Here is a 25201-nt window from a genome sequence, read left to right on the forward strand (position 1 = left end):
TAAATAACGTAACTCATCCGACCAGCACACCTTCTTCTAGTCTTCTAACGTCCAACTTGCATGCGCTTTGCACCAGGCGAGTCTTTTACGCCGATGAACCTTGGTTAGGAGAGGATCCGTATGGGTCGTCTGCTGGTAGGTATAGCCCATACGTGCGACGCATGGTCATGCCAGATATTGTTCCCAGGTTGGCACATGTTGCATTGGGTAATCAACTCTTCAACAGTGCTGCGTCTGTTCGCCTGTACGAGTCGTCGGACCTCGCGCTCACCTCTAACATCAACCTTTCGCTGATCTTTGTAGTTTTACCGTCGGATCATTTGACCATTTTGACGCCAGTCCTAGTACACTTTAACTACTTCGGCTCTCGAACACCTCACCTGTTCAGCCGTTTGAGAAATCGAGGCACCAGCTCTTCGAGCACCCACAATATGTCCTTTATCGAAGTCCGATAAATCCTTCCTTTTACCCATCACGCTCGGAATTTCACTACCTACTGAACTACTGGCACCTTATCTATGCTACGTAGGTCGACTAACTCCTCACTCTCGTAGCTCACGTGGTCAACGGGTTGCATTCAGTTTTCATAGGAGTGGTCATAATTCAGTGATCACTGAGTGTAGGTATATGGTTATTTGTGAAATATTTTGTCAGAATAACGGATATAATAGTGTCAGATCTATTCACTGTAACAGACAGACCATGCTGATTTATTGCTTTTACATGACGAAATATTGGTTTTACCTGTTGTTGAAACGAAATATTTTCATAAATAAAAAACAAAGCGTTGTTTTTCATTGTCTATTTGTTTAGGGATCATCCACAATTAATGATCGTATTGCATTTCATTAATTTTGAAGAACTGGGTAAAGAATTCAACGAAAAGACGATGTCTTCTAATATTTTCGCAGATCATTTTGGAGATCTAATAATGATAGGTGGTTCTACTTTTACGTGGTTGAAATAGCTGACTTCCATTCTCATTAAATCACCCTAATTCCAAATGCAATCGGTTTTTAGAATTACGTTATATTTATCACTGTGCAGACTTGGAAGAAAACAATAGCATGGATTAATTTTGAATCACACCACCTGGAACAACACATGACTCGATGAGTGATGAATGAAATGATTTCAAGACTACAATGGGGGAAAGGGAAAGTTCGTTGCTATACCAAAATCTAAAGGTGAATTTTTTATTAATTTCACCACTCATCAGTTGTTTTTAATAGCAAGTTAATCTGAACAGTGCATTCCAATATGAATGAGTCAAACTGTCTTGTTTCTTTTACCCATGCATTATTTTCGCTATTCTATGCATACCCCCCTTTCCTATTCCCAGTATGGATTTACTTTTTCAGTGTACTCATACTTTTATAGTTGTCAATATAATTTCGACTTAAATGATTAATACAGGACGACCGCTTCAAAATACAAAATTTTAAGCAGTGCAGTGGAATTTGCCAGTTCTATGGAGTCGCTACTTTTATAGAAGGACATAGGCCGAAACAAAGATTTCTTCAAAGTAGCTGATATCATTGACAACTGAGGCGCCAGTGTTATAGATGCAATCACCAAAGGCGTGGTGGCAGGTATTAAATTACCCTTGTGCACAAACCGACCTTAAAGTAGTGTAACGCAGTTGTGCGGCGTCATCTGGTTTTTTAAGTCACTTTTGATATCATGCTGGGGGTGTTTAGACAGAAGTAATGATACATGCGCAGTGAAGCGGTATTTTTAGGATTTGTTTGACTTCAGGAAACCGTTGGCTGTAGATTCATCCAAGCCGAGGTAAGATAGCAAAATTCAGTTCTACTTTTGTACAACTATGACTATTAAAAATTAAGAAACTGACCTTGAAACACAGACTTCAGAGCGCATTACGTACCATAAATATAAATTTTCAAAGGTATTTATTGATCTAAGGTCGACTTAGAACCGCACTATCCCAAATTAGCCCTCTCTTTAGTACACTACCGAGAGACACTCTTCCAGGGATGAAAGTATCATAATTACCTTGTCAACAAATTTCAAGCCAGTTTGATACATCGTGGCAGTATTACCTCCTTATGTACGCTAATCATGAATTATGCGTAACGTCTTATTTTCTTCCAATTTAATGATGCTTTTGCTAAGTGAAAGATTATTCACTCTTGTTCTTTTTGTTTCCTCTAAAAATAACTAAAAGAAAATAAGCAAATTATTTTATATAAAACAATTACTCCTCAAATAATTTTAAATTATTTAATATTCTATTCTTAACTGAGTTAGAAATTATTCTGGCTATTTGTGTCAGTAATTTGATATATCAGATTATTTGATAATCTTCTGATTGTTATTAATAGACCTGTTTTTTTTTTTTTTATAACTCATCCTAGCACTGAATTCAAGGGCGATAAGGTGTACCCGAGGTGGATGTTCTCTTCTGCTTTTGTTTTCACATCATATCAAGAAAACAATGCTGCCTTGGTTTGGTTTTTAATTTCTGGTTTATAATTTCTTCATTTATTGTAAAATATAGGGTGAGCCAAAAGTTCGGGTATACTTAAAGTTCGCTGGAAAAGTATAGAAACTAAATTTTTATTATTTAACAAACTCAGAAAAAATTTAAGGCCATATAGGAAAGTATGTTAAACTTCAAAATTCAGGGTCCTTTGGCCTAATCAATAGCGAAACCACCTTATTTCCTCCGCCACGGCGGAGGAAACCGTAGGCTCAAGCAACACATTCGGTTGATTTAGATTGGTTGTTAAAGAACACTGGACGCGTTCGTGAATCTTGCGGGGGGGGGGTAGAGAAATTGTAGTTTCGCTAATGGTCTCGATGCATGAAAGCAGTCTCTTTGTCAGATTTTTACAAACTTCCAATTCAGTTTGGTAATCTACGAATTCTTTAGCTATCAATGTTTTTTGCTTCTCTGCGGTACGAGGTTTTCTGAATTAGGCATAGGTTTATAAATAGTCACATAGAAAAAATATCTGGCGAACTGGGCGGCCTTTTTGGTTAGGGTCAAGACAACCAATCCACTTGTTTGGTAATTTTTCATTTAGGAATTTCCTAACTTCGAGGGAAAATAATGTGCAGAAGCACATTATTTTTCCTTCAATTTTACGATCTTGTACAATCGAAGAATGGAAGAGAAGCCGAGAACTACACAGCGAAGAATGGAACGAATTATATTGGGAATCAGACTGTTAGATAAGAAGAGAAACACATGGATTAGGCAGCAAACTCAAGTAAAGGACATTCTTATCAAAACTAAAGAACTAAAATGGTCTTGGGCAGGACACAGCTCGAAGACATGATGACAGATGGACTAAGAAAATAACAATGGTACCCAAGAGGAGCTAGAAGAAAATCTGGAAGACAACTACGGAGATGGACAGATGAAATTCATGAGTTTGTGGGTAGTAAATGGATGGCTATTGCACAAAACAGAAGGAACTGGAAAGTTGCTGGAGAGACCTTCATCCTGCAGTGGATTGAAAATGGCTGATGATGACCATCGATAATTAGTTGTCTGAACTAGCATTTTTGTTGGAAAAAAAAAAAAGCTCCAACAACCTGCCCTTCCCACTCCCGGCACAATTCTGGAACAGTAACATTTGAGGAGATTAATTGCTTTTTCAGTTTGAATATTAGGGTTCTCGGTGTCCAGTAAGCAAAACCGTGTCGGTTAGCATGTCCACTAAACTTGATTTTTAACCATATAATAAGTGCTTTCTGGACTGGCGTCCATATGCACATCATAAAATTGAAGTACATCTCAACAATACAGTAGTCTACTACAATTTCAGCATTATTCAGCATTACGGATATAATGTGTAACTTAGAAAAGTACATAAAACGTGTATCGTGTATACTGTTTACAGTTCACAGCTCTTTATCTTTACATGGCTATGTACATTTTATATAACCGTATCTATGCAATATACGTACACTTTACTCTATTTACATAATACTTTATTTACATTATACGCTAATTAATGTGGCTATATAAAGTTCCCCTAATTTTTACAGAGATCAAGCATTCCTCTATATACACTGCGTGAGCTTCCTTCTTTTGAAAACTGTCTACAGATTTACAAAATTCCCTGAAATACCGTTTATGCAAGATAGTTTACTAAAGTTATCCTCTGTAATACCATCATATTCAGGTTAAACCTCAGATTATAATAATTCGAGCATTCAACCACAACACATGAACTAGACACGTAGACTCAACTTGTCCACAACGGCATAAGTCACTTTCCACAAAATCGAAGTATTCAACTTTTTCTTGAATCTACGACCAGTTATTCACCACATTGGCCTCCAATGCCTCATTAGACCACAAATCACAGTTAAATCAAGGATACCTTGCATAAATTATTCTCCTTCCTGTTTCCCTTCACTATCTAATCTAAGTTAATCATTATATGAAAACAATGATACATCCTTCTTGCCTTAACTGACTAACTCCTAAGACTTATCACCATACCTATTTCATTTACTTGGGGATACAATTGTGTTCCTTATATTAACAATCAATATGCTACTTTCATCATTATACTCTGTGTTCTCGCCATTCTGTTACAATACACTGAAGACCAATCTTAACTTTCCTAAAGTCTCTATTTGTTATTAGTCTTTCAGTTGGACCAACAATTCTTCATCAATACAAACACTAAATAAATAAATTTTGTGTTTATACTCCGGGACGACCGAACGGTCAGAGGAGTTCGCAAGATAGACAGATTACAAGAAACAGCACCGTATTCAGTAGTCACGGGCTTGAACCCCGGTCACTCAAGGCACGTGTACTTATGCACCCGCGCGCCTGACCACTAGGCTACGGCGGCCTTTTTTTTATATTCAATTATCTATCCTTAGAACATTCAAAGATTCTCACTATATTCAATTATCTATCCTTAAAACATAGTCAAAACTTCTCATATAAACTTTATTATCCTTCTAACATATTATAATCATTTGAACAACAATTTAATCTATTACTTATCTTTCGTTTCTCTTGCATTTTACAATAACCTTTTTGAATTAATTAAACTCTGTTAGTATATATATAATTTACTTAAGAGATAATTTATCTATCAATTTACTTCTAGTGCTATCTCTGTTTTTCATTAATTAGTCACTATACTGTTTCACTAACAGTCCTTGTTAACTTACAGTACTTACTATTATCTTTTTTCTTTCCTTTCCGGGGAGGGTCTCAAACTTCCATTTTTGGCTCACTGAGGATCTCCTTCATCTGCTTTCACCTGAATTTGCTACAGATAATTTTTTTAGGAACTCTTGGCTGCATGGGGACTGGCGTTCTTTCTCCACCTTATTCGGGCTACCATCCATTCGCTTCTTCCTTCCTTCTCATCGAGCTACTAATTTCGCATTTTCCCTCCTTTCTATCGAGCTACTGATTCTGCGGATTTCGCTCCCTTTCCACCTTATTAAAACCTATCACAAGGAAAACTCATAGGGCATCTCACTCTAACTCCTCCACTCCACTTTATTAAAACTTATCACAAGGAAAACTCATAGGGCATCTCACACTAACTCCTTCTCCACTCCACTTTATTAAAACTTATCACAAGGAAAAACACATAGGGTGCTACCCTCGTTTTTCCGCTCCACCTATTAAGATCTCTTTCAAGAAGAAAACTTCCCAGGGCGCTACCCTGCTCTTTTCCCACCACGACCTAACACTCCACTGTTAACTGACACATATTTCCTACCACAACAGAACCCTCAACTGTCCATGTTACTAACTCATTTTTACTTATATCGACGAAAATCTCGACTGCTGTGTCCGCTGACTATTTCATTTTCCCTAGCACCAACAAAAACTCAACTTAGAATCCCACTAACCCATTTTCCTAAACACCCACAAGATCTCAACTATGGGTCCTCTCCATCTCCCCCTGTTCACTCACTTTTTGTTCATCTCAATTTCTGTACCGCCTACATATGTCAAAGCCGCCCTAGTTTTCAGTTTAACCAATCTTACTCATTTTATCAACTTTCTCTCTGTTCTTATTCGCTAATTTTAATCTTTCTTACGCTGTCTATTTAGTGCTCTATCCAATTTCTTATTTTAAGAAATTTGTAAAATTTCTCAAGCTGTCTGTACCTTTTTGAAGTCAGCCGCTTATAGTTATACTGTAGCAGACTAATTTCCCACAATCTAAAAACTTGCCATCACCGACAGCCAGACGCCAGTCTTAAATTTAATTCCCAACATTTCTTCCGTATTCACTACCTTGTCTCTTGTCCAGGTGTCACCGATTAAAGAAAATATCCCGACAGTAGCATGGTCCTCCGCCATTGTTTTCCAGAGTTAACACCTTCTACTAATAGCCGTTGCTACTGGTTTCTATTGTTCTGGTTTGCCTGTGAGAGCTGGGAGTCGAGTTTACCCAGGTTGCTAATAGCTTTTCAGCCTACCGCTCCCCTTGTATAGACGTTGTCTAATTTAATCCCTTGCCAGAGATCTTAGTAATATTCTTGACTTGTAAGGTTCGCTCCCCCATATTGCCATATTATAAGTTTTACTTTAAATTAATCTCGCTTTTCTATAAAATAATATATTTGTAAGATTTTACATCTTACAACGTATTGCAAGCATGACGAATTAACTATAAATGCACATAACCATTCTGCTCATGGAAGTGTCATTGATCGGCCATTAAAATGACTTTTCCAGCTGCAGTGGGTGTAGAATGGTATGAGTGCTCTGGGTTCTTGTCATCTGGAGCGCCAGTCAGTATAGGAACTACCCTGCTTACATCGTACAACCTTTAGGAAGGTGTATTGTTATTAGGGGGAAAAAAAATCCAAAATAGGCAGTATTTATGCTAATTTTCCAAGTATTGTAAAGTTAAGTTGGCCTTTGCTGTTAGCACTGTAGCATCGATCCATACAAGATGGCAAAAATTTGTAGAGTCATTTTTCACACTGTGGCCTAGTTAGTCGGTCTCAGGCAATATTAGCATAACTTTATTCTGAAAGGTTTTGATTTTCGAGTTATCAAAACAGGCAAGCCAAATACAGAAAGCTCTTGTGACAGAAGTGAGTGATCTTTTGTGATGTGATATTGTAGGGAGAGCTGTACGCATTAAACGTTTGACTTCATTATGTACATATTTCCAATTTGGAAATAAATGTAATAATACCAACTTAAGTTTGAATGCTTTATTATCTTAAAACGAACACAGAAAACACGCAATTTACAGCAATTATGTACCGAACCGCATCGCTAATTGTAATAACATATATTAGCGTTACAATTTGACTGATTTTCATAATACAATCAGGTTGAAAATGTAAGAAATACGAAAGTTGCAATAGCAGCTTTAATTCATCATATAGCTCTTTACTTATTTTCTTATTAGCGAAGTTTCGAACGCTTTAAATGTTGGTAAATAACATGAAAAAGTCATGAAACACAGAAATTTTACAGAAACTCTCCCTGAAATAATGCAAACATACTGTTCAGAAAATGTGTTGCCCTCTGACTAATATGTATGTAGGCCTTGTATGCACAATTCCGCATGCATTTATTTATTAAAAATTCATTTATAATACGTTTGTCCAGTAACAACATAAACTGCGAATTACTTTATAAATAAAATGCCCACAGTTCTGTTCTATTGTGTAAATATATTGTAAGCTAAACTATTTCAAGAAGTTGGAGGTGATAAGCAGGACAATATCTATACTGTTTTTACCAATTACTTTCATTAATAATCAAACTGGTCTTTAAAGTTCGAGCAAGCTTTTCAGCTAAAATTAAATCAAAAACTTGATTTCTTAAATTCAAATCTAGATCATGTCCACTTTTTATCCTTGAATTGTACGTATTATTTAATTTAATTTAATTTTTATTTAATTTATTAATATACTCGTAGATTGATTGAATTAATTTAAATAAATTTTATATATATTTAATATATTTATCTGCTGAGTGGTGTATTTGTTAGATGTTAATTTTAAATCCAGTTTTTTACTTATGTTTAGATTAGAAGAATGAGCTCTGCAGTTGATATTGATGACCTTAGGAAGCGCTACTGTACTCATTTGAGTTATGCACTGTTCATTTCCCTGGTGATAATTTGCCTTTTGCATGGAGTGGTTTCTTTGTTCCTGCTGCTGTTTTATTTTCACTATGTAGGTAACTTTCTATTATCTGCACTGAGCAGATAAAATAAATTGTTATTAAAGTTATAAATTTTTATAAATAATATGATTAATGATTTCTCTCTCTCTCACGAAAGAGAGATTTTTAATCAAGTGTTTTCATGAGCGCTTCATGATGCAAATAAATAGCATACAGGGATGTGGTTGCAGTGATGGAAAAATAGTTGTGCAAAATTCTGTGCAGGCTTGCTAAACGATTGGGGAAGAAAGTTGCCATAAATGGTCATTCTTCTACAATTCTGGTATTCAGGGTGAATCAGTGTAAAAAGTGGGATCCCTCATGGCTTGGTGTTGTTTCTCCTCTTTGTAATTTTCATAAATGATATTGATGACGGTATCCAAGGCAGTTGTTAAAGTTTGCCGATAATTTGAAGGTTGGAAGGATGATTAATAATTCTAGCCATCTGTGCAGCGTTACTTTAAGAAGGCTTGAATCGGTTTGCATATATGGTTCAAAAAAATAGAAACTAAAGTTGAATGCTTCTAATTGTAACATTATACAATCGAGGAGCCACATATAAGCTACAGGGAGAGAAAAATAAAAGTAGTTCAAGATGAAAAAAAGACAAGTTGTGATTTATGTAGACATGAAATTTTCCAATATTGTAAACAGGTTGCCAGGAATGCACATGGTGTCCTGTCCATGGTTTATAGCATCTTTGCTAGCAGGGAGAAGGATGTCATTATCCCTCCGCACAAGATGTTGATTGGACTGCATTCTATTCTGCTCTGGAAACCGCTCCTAAACAAGACACTTCAGGAAACTGGGGTGGGGGGATTTCAATGGAGAGCGACCAGATTAGTGATTGCAAATCGATTGATGTTGGCGATAAGGAGAAAGCATTTCTGTCTTTCTTCCGCTAGTCTGAATAGTTATTCTACATTTTGTACGCCAGTCCATTGTTGAATGTTATGCAGCCAAGACGTTCGCCTCCTATCAATCCCCCGTTTTCCTTCAATCTTGCCTTTTATTATCAACTGAAGTAGATGATATTTCTCTCCTTGTAGGATATGGCCAAGATAAGAGATTTTCCTGCATATGATGGTAGTTATTAAGGTTCTTTCTGTTGTTGCCTTGCGGAGGACTTCATTGTTGTTTACCAAGTCTGTCCAATGTATTCGCAACATCCTGCGATGTGTCCACATCTTGAACGCCTCTAGCCGGTTCAGTGAACTTGTCTTCAGAGTCCATGCCTCAGCACCATATAAAAGTACAGACCAGATGTAGCTTTCGACCATACTTTGCCTTAATTTCAGTTTGAGGTTGTTATTGCAAAGAAGTGGCCTCATTTTCATAAAGGTTGCTCTGGCGATTTCAATCCGACTTCGTATTTCTTTGGATAATTCTTATGGGTCTAAGTTCTCCGTTTGCTGGACGAAAAATCTGAGTTCTCGGCAGGTAAAACCATGCTACCTTTCCCGAGACGGACTAACTCAGCCACGTTATAAAAAGGCCCATAAAAATTGGCCTGATTGGATCTGATTGAGGTGTACCCCACCCAACCAATGGGTTGAGCACGCTGAATTCTGATGGGATTCTTCCACTTGCTCAGATTACGAACCTAAAGGGGCATAAATTCAAATTGAGGAAAGACAGTTGTAGAATAGATGTGCGGAAATTTGTCTTTAGCCAGTGGGTGGTTAATTGCTGGAACAAACTTCCATCTGTCGTTGTGGAAGTCGATAACTTAAATAAATTCAAGGAAGAACTGGACAACCTTTTAGAGGGAATGGTTGTGTGAATTATTTTATTTATTATTATTATATATATATATATTTTTTTTTTTTTTTTTGGCTGATGCTACATAGGCTCATACGCTTGCTTTCTTGCATCAGATGCCTCTATTACTGTTACTAATAGTGATGCAAATTAATTGTTGCAGCATTAATTTTCATCATTAATTGTTGCAAACTGCAACAAGTAATGTTGAAAAGGTGCCAACTGCTATTTTCACATCAGCCAAAAAAGTTGGCGGAAGTGCTTGTTTTCGGCAGCAGTTGCATTAAAAACAATCTGGTGTTTCTTTCTTGTTCTCGCCTTGGTTTTTAGTCCCAGACAGGGGCTAAAGCTCCTCTTATATCAAAAATAATGAGGATTTTTTATTGCTATTTTATGATGAAAAAGCCAAATTATTCTTCCGAACATAGGTTCAGGGAAATCTTTGTATCATTGAGTCTTTATTTCTCCTCCTCCACCCAACCAAGAAGATCAGGCGACCGTTACCGACCGCTTTTTTTTTTTTTTTAATGGCTACAGCCCCGGTTATATTGAACATGTAAAAATTAATAAACGCTAACTGCTTTTCATTTTCACCAGAATGAAGGGTAATTATTTTTAACGCGTTGGGGTCCCATAAGCTGTTTTTTTTTTTTTTTTTTTTTTGTATTGCTGCTGCTGTTTTGATGTTTAGGAGCATTAGCAACTAAGGCCATACTGCTCCGGGAATATGCGGTGGTCATTCCCTGACCTTTCCGCATCCTCCGTATTTGGTGGTGACGGGCTCGAACCCCGGTCTAATCAAGAAGCGTGTGCTACGCACTGCTGCTCCTTGGGCGACATATTAATTGATAATTATATTCTAGTGTATAAACGTAACCAATGACTGGTTATATTACCACTGAAGAGCTCACATTTATATCACGAAAGTTTGTGCCAACGCCTATAAGTTGTAATATGGTCTCCATGATATCGAGCGAAGTCTGTCTGAAGTTTAACATTCGATTTTTCGAATGGTTATCCAGTTACTATCGTAAGGTTTAAAAGTGTTATTTAGCCCTTTCTATTCCTGAAGAATTTTAAGTCCGTTTTTGTGTACTGCTTAATATTAATCGGTTTCTGTTAGAATCCTTTATTTTTATTTAGAAATGAAAGAACATATTTTCATTCTATTTCCAGTATTTTCAGAAAACTGGAAATACTCCATATTTCCAGTTTTCACTTGGAAGTCGTTCACAAATAATGTAAAAACACAAAGAGAGGGAAGCCAAAATATTATTTTCATGAAAAAACCCGTTTATGTAACAAGTTTCTTAATGAAAATAATGACTTGAATTTGAGTACTAATGGGATGGGGGCAATAAAATCTGTTGTTACGAAGCTTTATTGGGACCGGGATGCTGAAATTTAAAACATCGTTGCTAGGTAATTTGTGGATGGCCCTTTGCTGCTGCTGACATATCTTTAACTTTTACGAAATGCAGTTAAATTAAATATAATATTAAATATGCTTTTATTTACAAATATATAATATTATAATTAACATTCTGGTATTATTTATTTATTGCATATTGTATTTTTTTTTTTTTTTTTTTTATTATTCCAGGATTTCTCGATGCATTCAGTTCGTCTGCTGACATTAATTGTATCGCTGGTGGTGTTGTTAGCTATTTGCTTGATTATATTGCCATTAAAGAGTGTTTATGAACGTTATTCGAAACTATTATTCTTCCTAGTCTGGTCGTCGTTGAATTTCACAATAGCGGCATTTGCATTCAAGAAAGATATTCGTTATGCTACAGAAAACAGCTTGATGGTATTCTTCACTGTATTTATCGTTAATACAGTTTCGCCATTACCAAAATTTACTGCTATATGTACAGCAGTACTAACTGCTGCAGCTCAAATAATGGCAGCCGCCTTAACGGCCAATGCAGAAACTGAGCGACTTCCTGAGCAGGTAATTTTTATATTTAAACAAATCTCTTTTAAGCATTTTACACAGCAATTGTTTTTATTTGCATATTTTTTTTTTTAAAATAGAATGTTAGTTAAAATTAATGCTAAAATTTAATTATTTTATAAAGATTATAAAAAGGGTTAACGAAATGTTCATAAATAATATAGTGAAAATCTTTAACATTTTTTACCCTTAATTGGATAAGCAGATAATTTTAAAATATTAATGAATTGTATAGTTTAATTATTTCTTAAAATTGCAAATATAAGTTGTAATGCAGCAAAACCTGATAATGTTATGGCTCGTTATATTGTGGCTCAAGTAGTTTCAAAAAAACGTTTTGAGTAATGTTTAAAATTCACAATTATTACCTTATACTTATTTTAAACAGATTGCTGCCAGTGTGGTTCTTTCTTTCTGTGGTTTATTAACTGGACAGTTCCACAGAAGAGTTAGAGAAATCGTACATCAAAGAACATTTGAAGGAACCCGTAATATTATTGAGTCCCGAGTGCAACTAGAATACGAGAAGCAGCAACAGGTATGTTTTGTTTTGATTCTTTGAACTCAAAATCAGGCTTCCTCGGCACTTCTTTTTTTTTTTTTTTTTATGTAGCGTTACACCCAGTGGGTAATTCGAACTTATCTAACATACTCAAGGCTAGCTCCAAATTAGCACTTGAATTATTATTGTTATTTAGTGTTTATGGTTCTAATTGACAAGAATCTTAGAACACCTGCTCTACACACCAAATATAACCAGTATGAAAATAGTAATAAATAAGCATAAATAATAATAATTTTAATACCAGTTGTTAAGTTTTCGAAGAAAACGTTTAATAATACCAAAAAAATAAGTTTTAATTTCCCAATATTAAATTATTTGGAAAGTAAAAGTATTTACTGAAATATTTTTACTTAATTTTTATTTTTTTCTTAATTTTATTTATTAAATAATTAATGATATCAATTTATAACTACTTAAGTGGTTAGTTACATACAGAAATGATGCAATAGCACTAACTTGTACGTTATTAAATAATTTAAAATTATTTAAATGAACTGTAAAATTTAATTTTATTTTGATAAAAAAATTTTATGTTCGAAATACTTTTTATTTTCGCAGTAGAGCACATTAGGAATGTTGCATCCCTAATGTTTCGCATGCAATGCACAATAACAGGTTACAAATAGGTTTTTTGACATTAATTCTTGAGAAATGCATTTTTTTCATATACTTCTAAAGATTATAGAAAAGTTACTGAGACCGAGGTACCCGCTTGAAGCATAATCAAGATGAAAGCCATTATAAGTCCGATGTACTGTGCATATTAATTGATTTATTGAAATAGTTTTATACAATAATGCTGCTATTCTGTTGTTGTTTTATCGTCCGAGAACGCTCTTGATGCTCCAGTGACAGCGCTTGGACTCAGGGTCTTTAGAAACGACTCTTACCGCTTTTAGAACTATTTGGTTCCATCACCAGAAAGCGGGTAGCCGCTATGAGCGACCGTGGTTTATATTTATTTACGATTTATGTTTTTTTTTTTTTTGTTTTTTTTTTTTTTTAATTTGTGTGTAAAATTATCCTGTAATTTTATATACTCAACTCGCTTAAAGCTGTCCCGAGCAGTAAAATACCGTACATAGATTTATATATATAAAAAATAGATATTTTTGCTTTCAGGAACAACTTCTTCTGAGCGTAATTCCAGCTTATATCGCAGCGGAAGTGAATCGAAATATTATGTTAAAAATGGTGGACGCTTGTCAGTCGTCATCCTCTCAGACGAAGCAGCAATTCCACGAGATGTACGTTCAGCGTCATAATAATGTGAGGTACGAAGTAAGAATGCTAAAACAGATTAACTTCTGACTCTGCTTTTGCTTTCTTCTTACCTGGTCTGTTGCTTGCGACCAAATCTTCTATCTGCGTATTACTGACCTATACCTGCAGTCCAGGAACTAAGGTTATATTTTAAGTACTTTCGACTTATTTAGAATTCATTTAGTTTCTAAAATTAGGAACTGAAGATCGAAAGCTAGTGGGTTAATCGTAACGGAAAGGAATATTACCTTGAATTTCAAGGTAATTCACTAGAGGAATACCGGAATAATTCGCTGGAGGAATTATTACGGTTCCTACACTCTCCATCTAAGATCGGCTAACTCATCCTCGATTGAAGAGGCGTTTCGAAATTCTTCCAGTCTACGAACGATCAAATCTAGACACTCGAAAGGAGTAATAAGTTAAACGACTATACTGTAATGGAACACTGGGAGGGAGAATACTTTTCTTGAAGTGTACTAGTTTGGTGCTTTACAGATTATCGAAAGATCTGTATATTTAGAAACCCCCCCCCCATCCTTAGAGCTTTATCCGAGGGCTGTTGAAGAAAAACTAAGTTTGTTTTAAATGGTAAACGGTTAGTTCCGAATTTCTATTCTTTGTTCTCGCTGCACTAATGACACATATGCTGTCTTCTGGTGCCTGTGCATGCAAAGATGATCGTATTAGCCTTTCGAAGCCTCCACTTTTGTTATTGATAATAACACCAGAACAACGTGGAACTTTGAAGTTTGCATGCGATTGAAGCTTCACGGATGCATTTAAGATGTTACTCGAGGATTTGGTCGTTACGGACATTGGAAATGAACGCTTTCCTCATTTTAGACATTTAATTTACACCGATGAGCCAAAACATTGACCAACGAGCCGTTATCAGATCGCAGCAACTGCAGGTGAACTACGGCGCGTGCGCAGGTCGGGCCACTGTATAAAAAATACCTGATACTGAGCTCCGTTAACCAGTGTTACTCTTATTCTTCAGATGGGAAAGACAGCGGAGTTAAGCGAGTTTGACAAAGGCCAAATTGTAATGGCCAGACGACTGGGTCAGAGCATATCCGAAACGGCACGGCTGGTGGGATTGCTCACAGTTAGCCGTGGTTAGTACCTACCGAAAGTGGTCCGAGGAGGGGGAACCCACGAACCGCCGGCGAGGTGTTGGACGACCACAGCTCATCGATGCTCGAGGTGTGCGAAGGCTCTCCCGGATGGTACGTGGCAACTGTGACGCAACTCGCCGGTAATTGGAATGCCGGTGACGGGGATAATGTCACAACACACAGTACATCGAATCCTGCTGAAAATGGTAGCCGCAGGCCGCTCTGAGTGCCCATGCTAACCACGGTTCACCGGCGACAGCGCCTACAGTGGACACGCGAGCATCGAAACTGGACCTTGAGTGATTGAAAGAAGGTCGCATAGTCCGATGAATCGCGTTTCCTGTTGCATCATGTGGACGGCCAGGTACGTGTGCCTCTTTTACCTTGGGAAGTGATGGCGTCTGGATGCACTGTGGGATGAAAACAAGCCAGTGGCGGCTTTGGACGATGTTCTGCTGGGATACCCTGGGTCCAGTCATCCTTGTGCTGGGCACATTGACATCTACCACCTAACTAAAGATCATTGCTGACCAGGTACACCCTTTTGTGGCAACGGTCTTTTCCTCTGGCGGTGCTGTCTTTCAGCAGGATAATGTGCCATGCCACACCGCTCGGATTGTTCGAGACTGGTTCGCGGAACATGAAGAAGACTTTCAGGTATTTCCCTGGCCTCCAAATTCCCCACACATCAATCCCATTGAGCACCTGTGGTTTGTGTTGGAACAGCAACTCCAATCTGCGTTGTCTCAACCACGGACCTTACAGGAGTTAAAGGATCTACTGGTTACATATACCACAAGATGCATTTAGAAATCTTGTAGCGTCTATGTCTCGCCAGGTACGAGCTGTTTTGGCTGCATGTGGAGGGCCAACATCATATTAGTTAGGTCATAATGTTTTGTCTCATCGGTGTATTTCTCTATCAGGTACATTACAGTACCTTTTTTTTTTAAAATTATTTTGGAGCATCAAAATTTTGAGCGCAGGGCCGTCGCTTACCCTAATTTGGCCTAAATCTGCTACTGGTAACTGAGGAAATGGTAAACACAGCAGCCGTTACTGTGCGTGAAGACTGACTTCTCGGACGCCGTTTCGAGAAACAGTTGTCAAAGCCATTGAAGCGAAGTCCAAGAATGCCTTCCAGCAAGCCAATATAGTATAGATATCTGGATAAGTGCATTCAATTCAGAGCAAATTACTTAACGGAATCAAAGCAACAATAACGTTAAATGTTTTTTTTTTTATTTTTTTTAAATAAATAAATAATTTAATACGGTAGCGTTACTATATCGCAAAACTTTCAATGTGGGATCTGCTGTCCAAAGGGACGGGGAAACTGCTTAGTTGAGCCTCATATATTCGAAGGCTTAAGATGGGGGCGGATCGAAACTGTCTTTTGAGTAAAGATAAGTTGATGAAAGTAGAAGGACATTGTCATCCTCGGATTTTTGTGGCAGTATTTAATGAAATATTCCTAATACTGACAACAGAAAAACTTTTCCTTAATCACAGTTTGTCTCGGTATTGCACTACTTTCAGATAAATGGCATTGCCAAAACGTTTATCCGCTCTTTATTTAAAATCTGAGACAAGGAAGAAATTATTCCCCGAATCTCGTTTAATTCCTTCCTGGACCGTCATCAGATCGCAAGTAGCATCTGGTGACAACTCCTTTACAAAAAGTATCAAAGTCGTTCAATGCGAGCTGCCGTTCGGTGTCACAGCTTTACAATAAACCAATTAATATAAATCTAGCAGCGCCCCCTCTGACCATGTGGTCGTCCCGGAGTATAAACAGAAAATTTATTTATTTAATAAATCGAACTAATTTTTTTCTACGATTAAGGCAAACTTCTGCTGTGATTGATCATTAAGACCGTAGCATTAAATCGGCAGTTTGAATCCTGCATGCCGCAAAAACGAAAATGAGGATAATAGAGTTCTGCTTTTCATCACGTTGAAAAGGCTAAAATAGCATTAGCTATTTTATATTTTCAAATCTTAAGTAATTTTATAAAAATCAGTCATACTGCTTGTAACTAGTTGCTGTCAATTTGCTTTCTGTGGTCTAACTTTCTGTTTGCTGTTTCCCAATTTTCACGACTTTGTAGAAAAGCGTGACATCGTTCTTTACGCATTGCTAATAGGCTGCCATCTATATTATTTTTATTTAATTTTTTAAATTGGTTTTAGTATTAACAGTTGTGATTTCTGTAGCATTTTGTATGCCGACATCGTAAACTTCACACCGTTGTCTGAACAGCTATCTGCGTCTGATCTCGTAAAAACCCTTAACGAACTCTTTGGACGGTTCGACGAAATCGCGCAGGTAAGAAACATTTCAAATAGTTTCATAAAATTAATGACGATATTTGCTGGAATTTTTATATTTTTGATATTTTAGTTGGAGAAATGGAGTGTTTGTTCTTTATTTCAGGAGAACCATTGCATGAGGATAAAAATATTGGGCGATTGTTATTACTGTGTGTCTGGTCTTCCAGTTTCGAGACCTGGTCATGCGTATAACTGTGTTCAAATGGGTCTCCAGATGATCGAGGCTATCAGGTAAAGCTCAGTCCGCACATTTTTATGATTTTGAAACGGGACCTCTTGTAAAGATTCTCATTTCTAAATCCGGCCTTCCATTATTCGGCACCAACATTCTCGTTACCGATAAAGTTTCTGTTGATAACTTCGTAAATTCCATCCGATAGGTCGTTTCTTGACATTCTCCATGTGTTGATGTTCATCTCTCATTGGTTTCTGCTGATCATGACTGGCAACAGTTTTCAATGAAGGTGTGGTCACTGACAGCTACCGGAAATCAAACTTTACCTCAGATACGCCTATATATTTTTTAATCCATTAATATGTAACCTGACCTTATTTAATGTGGTTAGATTACTTTAAATATGACAATTAGCGATCAATTTTTAATTAAGAATTTAGGAAACTTAATGACCCCTGAAATCGTTATGATATAAAGGGAATATCATATGGAAGTCAACCTATTAACCCGCAACCTCCTTATCTGTAAGCACTGCAGTGATAACTGTTAGGTTACCTAAAATAGGTTTATTGTATTTTTGTTTCTCGTCAAGCATTTAGGAAACGTAATGCTATTAAAGGAAGTTAGATTACGTAATAATGGATTAAAGAAAAAACTTAGTCTGTTATATGAAGTATGATTTGGTGGTTGTAACTTGTCAGAAACGACACTTTGACAAAAGTTGTTGGTCGTGATCAGCAGAAAACAATGTCTTGTTAATGCATTGATAGACACTACGCTATTGTATAATTATTATCGAAATGATACATTTTAAAGGATTTTAAGCACCTCAATGCCAATCACAAATTATTTATGACTATGTTTCGGGAAATCAGACGGTCCTTTAAAATTTTAATCATTTCAATAACAAATTACTTAATCTACCACGTGATATTATATTGTAGTGTCTATCAATGGATTAATACGTCCAAATTAATTACTGAACTGTGTCTTGAAATGATGTCTATGTTTTAAGAAAACGAGATTGTATTTTCTTCTAGGGTATCTGAATGATGTTATCTTGTACTTATCGAAATTTACAAAAACTTGTTAGTTGAGGACAATCTGCCAGATCGTCTCCAACTAATTTTACAGGTTCTGTTCCTGTTTTAGAAGACTTTAAGATCTTAATGTCGTCTGCATAAAATAATAGGCATACTCCTCCGGGCTGAGAGATTAATCTCACGTGATTCATGTATATATTAAATAATAAGGCTCAAGTGAAAATCTCTGAGGCGCCGGTAAGAAATTTGTTTTGAGATACATACTGCTGTATGTAACGATGCAATCTACTTGAAATGTAGTTAATTATCCAGTCTTGTAGAGGAGAAATAATTGATTTGAGTAGATGTTAATTTTTGAGTCAAATGCCTTAGATAGGTTGGTATATACGACGTACACCCGGCCTTCCCTGCCAATTGCTATGGTGGCGAAATACCAGAGGGAGGTAAGGGTAGTGACACCATAACCCCCCCCCCCCCCATCATTCCCTGGTCTAAATCCGTGTATGTCAGGAGAAAGGATTTGATTAAAATGCGATAATTTCAGTTTCCTGATAGTGACGATTATCGTGACAAAGCTATTTAGTAATGTAATGGTCTTATCAAAACTAAAGAACTGAAATGGACTTTGGTAGGACACGTAGCTCGAAGACATGACGACAGATGGATTAAGAAAATAACAATGGTACCCAAGAGGAGCTTAAAGAAAACCTGGAAGACAACAATGGAGATGGATAAACGAAATTCAAGTTCATGGGCAATAAGTGGTTGGTCATTGTACAAAACAGAAGGAACTGGAAAGATGGAGAGGCGAGATTTGATCACGGATGGGAGGCCGCTGTAGCCTAGTGGTCAGGCGCGCAGATGCATAAGTACACGTGCCTTGAGTGACCGGGATTCAAGCCCGTGACTGCTGAATACGGTGCTGTTTCTTGTAATTTGTCTATCTTGTGAACTCCTCTGACCGTTTGATCGTCCCGGAGTATAAACAGAACATTTATTTATTTATTAATATCGCGCAATAATCGTAATTCAATGAGAGTGAAGGTCGTAACATCAGTTCATGTGGTATCAAACCACCATATGTTATCGTTCAGGGATATGACGGGCAAGATGATTATTTAGTTGGCACTGGTCGAGTCATTAAGCAGCGCTGCTTAACGCCTATCCTGCATCTGCAACCATTGTAAATGGTTGCAGATGCACTCATTTACAATGATATTAGCCAATCTGAAATGCAAATGTTATTGCGTTTGGACCAGGATATGGGCTCGGTGCACCTAAGACAAAATTCTGAATTGTGTGGTATGTCATTAATAAGGAAATTCAACTGAATGCCTGCGTTTATCCAACATTAGAAATTAAAACTTGGTGTACTCATTTGTTCTTTATTCCTCTGAGCATTCGAATGTCAAGAGCAAGTTAATTCGTGTATTTTGACATCGATGGGATCATACATTAAAATTTTTTCTACTGTGCCAAAACTATTAGAAAACATGTACCAAGGTAATTTCATTTTCGGTTCAGTTGAATGAGTCAATAAGCAATATGCTTTCCGTGCTTGGGAACATATGCATCTTGAGCACATCTGTTATTCATCATAACCGTGTACATAGGTTGGGTATTAATTATCAACAAATAACAGACCAGCCCTTTTGGTCACCTCAATCAAAGGAAATTAAAATAACAGATTCAACCAGCGAGCGACCATTCAGCTTTGCGGTGGGGACGGGAATGCTCACAATCGGGTAACCTGTTGTTAATGGTCTAGAGCCACAATTCAAATCAAAACTCCTATAGTCCTAATGGTAACTCAATACCAACAGGGGGATAACAATAGGTCATTACAGAGATGGGCAGTCATATCACTGAAACTACATCAATTCAACCATCCCACAGGGGAAGAGCCAACACAGCAAAATCTAGGATGTCACTGGAGATAGCAGCATCCAGCAAGGACCAGCAGCCATATAAAATGCATATCGACAATCTCCACACTCCCAGGCGGAACTGCTGGGGGACCTCATTCCTAGGGCACTACAGTATGTGCTATGATGCATAATCTGTTATATGACGAATGGAATCTATCGTAATCGGCACATGACTTGTCCACTACTGAATGCCCAGAGGGGGAGCTTCTTCCTCCAGCAGTTCACACAATTGGGAGGATCATTAAATTTGGGATACTCACGGGAAGAGTGAACCCTAGCAGAACAGTGCCTACAGAAGGAGCACTGTGACAATATCTAGCCACATGGCCGTCAGCCATGCAGCGATAACAGTATGGGGGGCTAGTAGATCCCGCACCCAGTGCGAGGACCAGTCAACAAATATACGTGTCCTACTCAACAGGTCTTTCTTATCGAGTCTGGACATTGTATAACAAAATTAAACAATTGTTTGTTCTTAACCTTGTTACCAACAAGGACACGAACAACAGATTTAAACTGTTCCTTAGTCACTGTTGTACCATTTTAGATTATGAGTCCATAGTTCTTCCAATAATGTTTCATCACTTGCTGTTCCAGGTCAAAGGTCGCTAACTTTGGCAATAGCCTTGAAGGTCAATCAGCCTCCTCGTCCAACTCCAATACTTTAGAGCACACACTAATGTTAGAAATGCCCTTTTTAGTGGGAGCCTCTAAAATAAGTCTCTTGTCATTAAGTGGTCTGACAGAAGCAATGTTCACAACAGGAAGTGCAGGACACACCTAATTGAGCAACTCAGATTTCATCTAATTGCTTGAACTACACTTGTCCGATGTGGACTTCACTATAGTAATGTCAGATAAGTGGCGTGCTGGAGATCGGTTTTTGCAACACAAGAAAGCGCCTGCATGGGCAAAAAAAAAAAAAAAAAAGTTTTGAAAATCACAGCTGCATAATTTTAACTCGCTGCGCGAAATCTAAGGGACCACTTTGGGTGTAACAGCATAGAATATCTGATAAATGGAAACCTCTTCTTTTTTTTTTTATTTATTTTTTTTATTCACACCTGTATGTTATCAAGATTTTTTAATTTTCCTCATGTAGAACTTATAAATGGCCCATTGAGCGATTTCCCCCCCTCCCGTCTTCCATAAAAATGAAACTTATTTATTTCAATATTCTCTATAAGAATTATTTAATATTTTAAGTGTATGGTTGATGGCTGTGTATGTTCATTTTTATTCATTTTTAATCTAGGGTTGTAAGAGAGGCAACGAAAGTCAGTGTAGACATGAGAATTGGTGTCCATACCGGAGATGTGCTGTGCGGTGTATTAGGATTGCGAAAATGGCAGTTTGATATCTGGTCTGATGATGTAACCTTGGCCAATCATATGGAATCTGGAGGACAACCAGGGTAAGTAAACGTGCCACGTGATCTGAGAAAACTTGATCATTTGAAATTTCCCGAGTGACAGGAAATAAGCTCACTGGGGTGCAATGTGGAACAATGGTTTTTTTAAAGTGAATTATGGGAAAGCATTCTGTCATTAGCACTATGTGTAGTTCCTACTGGGCCAGGCCGGACATTCATCACCCTGATATAGAGTTACCAGATATCTGAGGATAGGAAAACATCAAAGGCTAACAGGGCCGGCGGAACACTAAGCCTGGTAAGCAGGAAATAGGGACACCGACATCTAGGGGGCCGAAATTCAAAATTTTTATTATAATATTTAATAAATATATCTCAAAGCCGCCAAATACATTTCTGCATAAGGGTGCCGAAAACCCTAGGGCCACGGCTGAAGGCAAATTCCTGTTTAAAAGCTATGACCCTCAATACTTGTCCGGACAAGTCCTGAGAGTTACATACATTTTAAAACATTCTTGTTTTCCCTTGCATTTATATTTATGTTATTTAATATATATCATAAGTATTTCTCGATTATTACGAACACCGTTAAAACAGGAGTAACCCAATATAAGAACGTAACTTTTAAAAACATTGGAGAAGGATCGACAATGCGAAGTCAATGTTCATTTGTAATTGGTGCGTCTCTCTCTTTTCTCCTCCAGTATCTCTGTACCTTTCACTCAATCAGTGTATACTACCTGAGTCGAAGTGGAAAGAAAAGAACCCCCTCTTCGAGAAAAATATCTCCAGAATGGTTTGATCCACTCCCAGAGATTTTTCTCATTATTAATCCTGTGAACTACCTATCACCGGTGGCAAACCTTTTTAAGGGTATGTGCCAAAATTGGTTAAATATTTTAAAAACTACCCTCGCATGCCCCCTCGGAATTTTTCGTGTGCGTCTCCGAAGGCGATATTCAAGACAATCGTACAATTTTGTTGGTACGTCTCACCACTTCAAACAAATCACTGCATGAATACAGCAGCGGTTTTGTGGGGGGAACCACTGGCACCTCTGACAGATACATACACTATCCATGAATACATTTGCTGAATGGTGTGAGATCACGACATGCCTGGCAGAGAGAATGGGCGTGCGCAGGTCACGACTCAAGGTGGATTCCTGGAGTGATGTTTCGAAGTTTGAAATATTTTTGGGACACTCTGAATTTCGTGTGTCCAAAAAATTTATATGCGTGCCACTTTGGGCACACATGCCATAGGTTCACCACCCCGGACCCATGCATATATCATGCATGCTAAACTATGCAAGAAGTAGCAGAATATTTGTAGGGGAGGGACTCAATTATGTGTATTACTCAGATAAACGTCAGAGCTAGCATGAGTAAACAAATTTAAATGTTTGTTATTTTCTCATTTTTGATTTGTATCAATTGAAATAAGGATTCAATCCTTTCAAAAATAAATGAAATGAGAATATATAATGCAACATAACATAAATATAAAGTATACTCTTTAAGCCTCTGAAAATTTCTTGGTATTTATACGGATATGTACAGTTTCAGCACTTTTTTTTTTATGATTTCCCCGAAAATTTAAGGGACGATCGTAAAAAAATTACTGGTTGTTTTTAACTTTCATGTGTAGACACATTTCGAGAGTTTGGCGCAGAGGACGTTAACTAGAAAATCATTTTGTTCTAATTAACTAAGAAAAAGTCATTTGACATTTTCTTGATTTAGTGGAAATGTGCTTATAGCCCAAGCTAACTTGTAAACTACTAGAGAAATACATTCCTATGACATGATATGCATTGTTATTTGTATAAAGTTAAACTAAAGTTGTCTCAAAACAAAAATGCAATTTTGAAGTTAACATTGTTTGACACTAAGCCTTCGATTTATAATATAATTACATATGAATTTTAATATGAAACATATTATGTATAATCCTTTTATTTGTATAGCACGATTTACTTTGCACAAGCGTGATGTTATTTCCGACTGTTTCTTTTGCCATGGTGTTAATATTTAGAATAATCTTTATTTTCAGTCGAGTGCACATCACAAAAGCCACATTACAGTACTTGGATGACAAGTTTGATACAGAGCCAGGTAATGGACACTTACGAGATCAGTATATAGCCGAACACCAAATAGAAACATATCTAATAATCCCTCCAGAGGTAAGTTAGTGTGTATATATACTGAGTTGCCACTTTGTTAGGTACATCTGTCTAATAGCAAGTAGATTATCTTTAACCTTTATAACAGCCTAGATTCATTGTACCATAGACTCAACAATATATGCAATCAAAGTATGCCATGGGGATGCTGGTCCATTTTGACCCAGTTGCTTTCCACAATTGTTGCAAATATGATGGTTGCAAATGTCTGCTCCACAGTGCCGGCTTTAGGGTAAGGCTGAATAGGCACTGGTGCCAATGACCCATAAACATAGGAAAATTGGTAAAATTAATCATTTTAAAAAATTAAAATCTTTGCATATGCAGGGGAGGGTTGCCATCAGTCAATGTGGCCTAGTGGCACCATATACCCTTGAGTCGGCCCTGCTGCTTAAAATTTCACTTCACCCATAAGTGCTCGAAGTTTTACAAAACAATGCTTTTTACTGAAAGGTGTAGATAATCAAAATTAAGCTAAAATTCAAGCATTTCTTTTATTGATGAATAATAATTACTGGTGTCTTTAATTTGATATTAAAATATTTTTGAAAAGTCTATATTCCATAATATTTTAGAATGTGTGCTAGCAAATGCTAAAGTATTGGTACTATTAAGTTCTTTTAATATAGTACACATGCTGTGCATTTTGGTAATTTTAAGCTTATCTGGCAATATCTCGAAACAAGGGATACTGCTGAGTAAGATTAAAACTTGTCTTCTTTCATTTTCACTTTCCCATAGTCTGTTGCAAGTAGGAGGAATATAAAATCTCCCTTTTCTTCATTCAGAAAAATTCTGAGAAGCATGCGACAATCCAGGCTCACAGGCTCTCCAGAAATACTCGATCTTCTATGAAGATGAAAAAATGTTTGGACAGATGGGGACAGAACCCATTCGTCAATGTTTCTGAGAATATACTGGCTAAAAACATCAGACTAACGGTAATTAAGACTGTTTGTTTGTTTGTTTTTCTTTTTTCTTTAAATGTTAATTGATCCTGTTTCCTTTTATAGATTTAAAATACAAGGTAAAAGAAATTTTAAAAATGTTTCATTATTCAATTTTTTTACTTACTATAAGAGTTTTTTGCATGTGAACTGAATGTTAAGCACATTTCTTGTTTCATAAGCAAGCACTTTGAACAATTTACAACTAAAATCTGACACAGTTACATCAAACTTCCGAAATCCTAGAATTTGCTGGATTTTCTGTGGGAAACCTCAAACTGAAAGATTTTTCAAATCCAGATATATCGAAGAGCAGTGGCGCAGTTAATTCAGGGACTCCTTGTTGGAGACCCTGAAACAATGCAACTATTGTTGGTCTAGGAAGCTCCATG

General features: G+C 36.9%; 1 protein-coding gene across 1 annotated transcript in view; it reads left to right on the plus strand.

The window, feature by feature from the left end:
• Positions 1-1682: 1682 nt before the first annotated feature.
• The window catches only part of Ac76E (adenylate cyclase type 2 Ac76E), a 143011-nt gene continuing 119492 nt past the window's right edge, over positions 1683-25201 (plus strand). The window contains exons 1-10 of the mRNA XM_090376863.1: positions 1683-1791; positions 8014-8163; positions 11517-11870; positions 12262-12411; positions 13561-13712; positions 17040-17151; positions 17260-17387; positions 21558-21716; positions 23730-23862; positions 24651-24803. Of these exons, the coding sequence (XP_090232989.1) occupies positions 8023-8163; positions 11517-11870; positions 12262-12411; positions 13561-13712; positions 17040-17151; positions 17260-17387; positions 21558-21716; positions 23730-23862; positions 24651-24803 (1482 nt within the window). The 5' untranslated portion in view covers positions 1683-1791; positions 8014-8022. The remainder of the gene's footprint in view (positions 1792-8013; positions 8164-11516; positions 11871-12261; positions 12412-13560; positions 13713-17039; positions 17152-17259; positions 17388-21557; positions 21717-23729; positions 23863-24650; positions 24804-25201) is intronic.

This window comes from Mastigoproctus giganteus, chromosome 7 (genome assembly GCF_048544385.1).
Source record: "Mastigoproctus giganteus isolate SK-2022 chromosome 7, ASM4854438v1, whole genome shotgun sequence".
NCBI classification, from domain to species: Eukaryota; Metazoa; Arthropoda; class Arachnida; order Uropygi; family Thelyphonidae; genus Mastigoproctus; species Mastigoproctus giganteus.